General features: G+C 45.9%; 1 protein-coding gene across 1 annotated transcript; it reads right to left on the minus strand.

The window, feature by feature from the left end:
* Nucleotides 1-1835: 1835 nt before the first annotated feature.
* On the minus strand, nucleotides 1836-4774 carry LOC147269680 (uncharacterized). Its single transcript, XM_086189145.1, has one exon. It carries the CDS (start codon nucleotides 4662-4664, stop codon nucleotides 2073-2075), a length of 2592 nt encoding a protein of 863 aa, XP_086045271.1. The 5' UTR covers nucleotides 4665-4774; the 3' UTR covers nucleotides 1836-2072.
* Between the last annotated feature and the right edge of the window lie 251 nt (nucleotides 4775-5025).

Below are 5025 nucleotides of genomic sequence, written 5' to 3' on the forward strand. Positions count from 1 at the left end.
GCAAACGGCAGCACGGTGGTGCAGTGGTCAGCACTGTTGCCTCACAGCAAGAAGGTTCAAGTCCCGGCACCTGTCCCCGAGCACTGGATCTTTCTGTGTGGAGTCTCCATGTTCTCCCTGTTCCTGTGTGGGTTCTCTCTGGTTCTCCAGCTTCCTCCCACAGTTCAAAGACATCAAGAGAGGACGAGGCTGATTGATACTCTAAATTGACCGTAGGTGTGACTGTGAGTGTGAATGGTTGTCTGTCTCTATGTGTTGGCCCTGTGATGGACTGGCGACCTGTCCAGGGTGAACCCCGCCTCTCGCCCGTAAGCTGCTGGGATAGGCTCCAGCCCCCTGCGACCCTTAGCAGGATAAGCAGAGGAAAACGGATGGAAGGATGGATGGTATCTTTAGTGTTACAGACAAATTAAATAAACAACAGTTTATGTTTCCAAATTGAGCTGACAAAATGTTACACAACATTGCACACAGTACTTTATTTTGATGTGGACATACTGAGGTTGCGAGTACCCCCCTATAAAGCTTCATTATTATGTAATGAAGCTTCAGCATCTCAATATTGCATCTTATTTGAATCAGTTTTTGAAAGGTTTACCAAAGTGATGAAAATTCTTTTTTAGAATTGGTTGTCTTAGCTGGGCGGCACGGTGGTGCAGTGGTAAGCACAGCACTCACAGCAAGAAGGTTCCAGGTTTGAGCCCCAGCTCGAGCACGGGATCTTTCTGTGTGGAGTCTCCATGTTCGCTCTGTGCCTGCGTGGGTTTTCTCTGGTACTCCAGCTTCCTCCCACAGTCCAAAGACATGCAATTGGGGACGAGGCTGATTGATACTCTAAATTGACCAATCTTTATTTGGTTTCTGAGTATTTTGTATCATGAGCACTGTTTCTTATTTTGTATCATTTCGTGAGTTGACTATTTTGTAACAGCGACAGTGAAACATTTTTTTTCTTTCTTTCGACGAGAAACGCTGAATATTTGGATATCATATGTTCACTGACATCAGTTACCAGTTAACTAGTAGTCGGAAAATGGTCAGTTGTAGTTAATTTAAACAGCCCTGTGTTTGGAGTGAGTAGATGTACGAACTAAATTTAAGTCTAGGCTTAAGACCTTCCTCAATGACAGACCTTTCAGTTAGGGCTGGTTCAGGTAGGTCCGAACCATTTATAGCTCTGCTGCTATAGGCTGAGACTGCTGTGGACACATCTATTTACAAGGAGCCCTCTTTCTCCACTTCCCTGTTGTCTTTTTTGTGCTGAATTACATAATTAAAGAATCATCTACTTTGTTGGTCGTCTTGGTTCCTGACATAAATGCCAGCAGTTACCTCAGTTAGGTTCATTTTTCAGAGGTAAAAAAATAAAGAAAAAATAATTATAGCCAACAAAAACAAAACTCGTCACAGGTTTAAATAACAAACGTCACTAAAACAGATGTACCCCTACCCTTGTCCCCATCCAATGACAGCAGGTAAAAGGCTCCAGCCCCAACCCCCCCGCACCAACCATCAACAGGAGTTAAAATCCCATCCTGATGTCAGCTGCTGCAGACTTACGTTGGGTTTCAATGACAAATGTCACGAAAACAGATGTACCCCTCGCTTTGTCCCCATCCAATGATAGCAGGTAAAAGGCTCCAGCCCCACCCCCTGGCCCAAACCATCAACAGGAGTTAAAATCCCATCCTGATGTCAGCTGCTGCAGACTTACGTTGGGTTTCAATGACAAATGTCACTAAAACAGATGTACCCCTCCCTTTGTCCCCATCCAATGATAGCAGGTAAAAGGCTCCAGCCCCACCCCCCGGCCCCAACCATCAACAGGAGTTTAAATCCCATCCTGATTTCAGCTGCTGCATACTTACGTTGGGTTTCAATGACAAATGTCACTAAAACAGATGTACCCCTCCCTTTGTCCCCATCCAATGACAGCAGGTAAAGGCTCCAGCCCCCCCAACCATCATTAGGACTTGAAGTCTCACCCTGATGTCAGGTGCTGCATATTAACCTTGACTGCTAAAGCCACAGATGAGGTAAGATGGTCCTGCACATCCACCATTTGCAGAGCTTCAGGTGATGAGCGGACTGCTGTTGCTATTGGTGAACATGGAACTGGCAACTGCAAGCTGTTGGCTGACCCTCTCTAACTGCAATTTCAGGGCCTCCTTAAAGTTCATCTCCTCTATGCACTTTTGGCGTTTGTATAGTTCTTGCTCTGTGCGCATGGACTCTATTTGGTTAAACATGTTTTGTTGTGTTACTTGACTCTGCTCCAGTTCATGCTGCAGCTTCTGAATCCTTTGCTCCATCTGGGAATGCAGGTTGGCCACTTGAATTTGACTAACCCTAACCTGGTCCCTCCATTCAATTAGCTCCTCTATTTGCTTCATATTCATCTCATAATCATTCTGTTTCTTAAGTTGGTCTTTATGTTTCCTCTTCTCCCTCGCCAGCTTTTTGTGACCAGATGGACCCTCCTCCACCAAAACCTGGGGATTCTTCTCCTTTCCCTTCATTTGTTTGGCAGCACCTTCATCCTCACTGTTCCTGCCCAGGTTCACTGCCCCTTTGTCCTTCACGGGCAGTTTCTTTTTTGTTATCTTCCCTACAGTTTGAAGCCTGTTTATTTCTTTTTGCAGTGCTTCATTTCTCTTTAGCTCCTCATCCAGAAGGAGGTCTAAATCCTTCTTTAGCTTCAGTATTTTCTTAGCCTGCTTTGTTCGTTCCTTCACCTTTGTGTTCAGTTCTCCCTTTTCCCTCTCAAGATCTTTGACGCGCTGTGTTAACACAACACCTGCAGTCTGGCTTTGGGCTAACTGCTTCTCTGTGGCCTTCTGATGGCTTTCCAGTTGCTCTTTAGCTCGCAGACAAGTTTCCAGCTCTTTTACACGTGCAGCGAGCTGGTCCTTGTCCCGCTGAAGGACATTTAGTTGCATGTCCTTGTCCGTCAGCTGCATTTTGATCCGGTGAACCTCATTCTCTGAGCTGTTAGCTCGTGCCTCTGCCTTGACAAGCTTCTGGGAAATTATCTTTGCAGCCTCCATCTGATTGGATGCTTCCTCAGTGAATCTATTTCTAAAACTTTGGCATACCTCCCTCTCCTGCCATAGAGCTTTCTGTGTTCCTATGTGAACAGCCAGCCAATGCTCAGCCCTCTGTGTGGCTGCAGCCAGGCTAGCGCGAACAGAATCGAGCTCTGCTTCTAGTCTCTCATGAGTCTGCAGTTCTTTTTCCAGTTTAGAATTAAACTCAGACTCTAAGGCTGTCATTTTGTTGTTACAGTCCAAGACAGTTTGGTTCAGGATATCAGAATTCATTCTGAGATCTTGGTGAGCATCCTCCAGTTGACCCTTGAGGATCTCGTTCTGATCCATGAGGCCTCTTTCCTTGGCTGTGCTTTTGACCTGTAACTCTTCAAGGTCTGTTTTTAGGATCGTTACCTGCTCTTGTAAGGAGGAATTCTTTTGGAGCAGCTTCTCCTCCCTTTCAACTGCCTCGCCCATCAACACCTGCACTCGGTTCTGCTCCCTGAGGTGGTTGGCGACTATTTCCTCATGCAAGAGTCGCTCCTTATCAAGCAGCTTCTGGGTCTGAATGTGGCCTAACTCAAGCTGTTGCATTTTGTTGACCAGTTCTCTAAACTTTTGCTGCACCTGCTGCTCCACCCTGTGTCTCTCCTCAACCTCCAACACTTGCTGCTCTTCAGTCCTCCTCAGCTTATCCATGGTAGCCTTGTACTCCATGGTGAGTTCATGCACTTCTTCTTGCTTCTCTTTCAGCTTAAGTTGGAGCTTTTGCACATCAGATTCCAACTCCTGCTGCCTCCCCTCCAGGACAGTATGAGTAATCTCAAATGACTTTACAGTTCTCCTGAGTAAATCCCTCTCCTCTTTCAGCTGGTTCACCTTGCGTTTGGAGCCCTCATATTTTTGGGATACATTCTGCAGCTTCTGCATGATGTCAGGGTCAACTTCTCCTATTAAGTCCAGTTTCTGTTTCGAGAGGGGAGCAGCACAAGGGCTAGAAACGTCTGGTGAAGGACTGGGGACACTGTCACTGCTCCAAGATTCACTTGAAGAGTCTGTTTCCAGCTCTCCCACTACCCTATCTAGCTCAGATGTCCTCACCTCTGTGCTGTCAGGACTGGATGACGTAAGAGTTGATGAAGTCAGATTTCCCCCCTTCACCCCATCAGATGAACTGGAGGATTCAGTGATTTCTTCACCTCCAAAGTCATCAGAGGAAAAGTCCATTTCAACATTAGACTCCTCCATCATGTCTGTCCTTGGGTTGCAGTTTTGAGATGTACTTGGGAGTGATTGCCATGTTGCTGTCTCATTCTCTGTCAGGGTAGAATTGCAATTTTTTGCATCTACAGGAAAATGAAGACTTCCCTCACCTGCCTCTTTGGAAGAGGTTTCATTTTCACTCAGCATTTCTCGGGGTTTATGCATACCAGTGTCTTCACACCGATTCTCAGAGTCTGAATGGTATTCACCAGAATCCAGTGGAATACCTTTTTTTTTCCCTAGCCTTTTCAAGGTTTTTTTTTCACAGTGGTCATCCCGCTGATATGCAGCTGAATCTGAAGAATCCTGCCCTTCATTGGTCTTCTCAAGTCCCAACTTAATAAATGGATAGCTTTTCTTGTCTTTAGACATACTTCTCTGTGGGGGAATAATACACTGCACAATACACTGATGTATACTTACAAAACCTGTGTCTATACTCCAGACGGATCCTGAATTTGTTTGGTGGGATGACTCCTTCTCTTTTTATTGTGACATCATGTCCAGCAGCCCTCTTACAAGATTCCTGAATCGGGATCTCAGTGATCTAAATGACCGACAATGGGTTCAGTGATGATCACTGAATTTCACTGTCCACATCATTGTGGATCCTCTGTGTTCTGACTGGGACTTGAGGCGAGGGGGAGGCCCCTGATTTCATCGACTGCTCTGGGGACTTTAGGAAGAGTTTGTCCTTTGCCCCTCATATCTTTCTCAAAAGGTACCTGACTCC

Source organism: Aulostomus chinensis, chromosome 2 (genome assembly GCF_037954235.1).
Source record: "Aulostomus chinensis isolate RoL2024-O1b breed Wild chromosome 2, RoL_Achi_v1.0, whole genome shotgun sequence".
Lineage (NCBI taxonomy): Eukaryota > Metazoa > Chordata > Actinopteri > Syngnathiformes > Aulostomidae > Aulostomus > Aulostomus chinensis.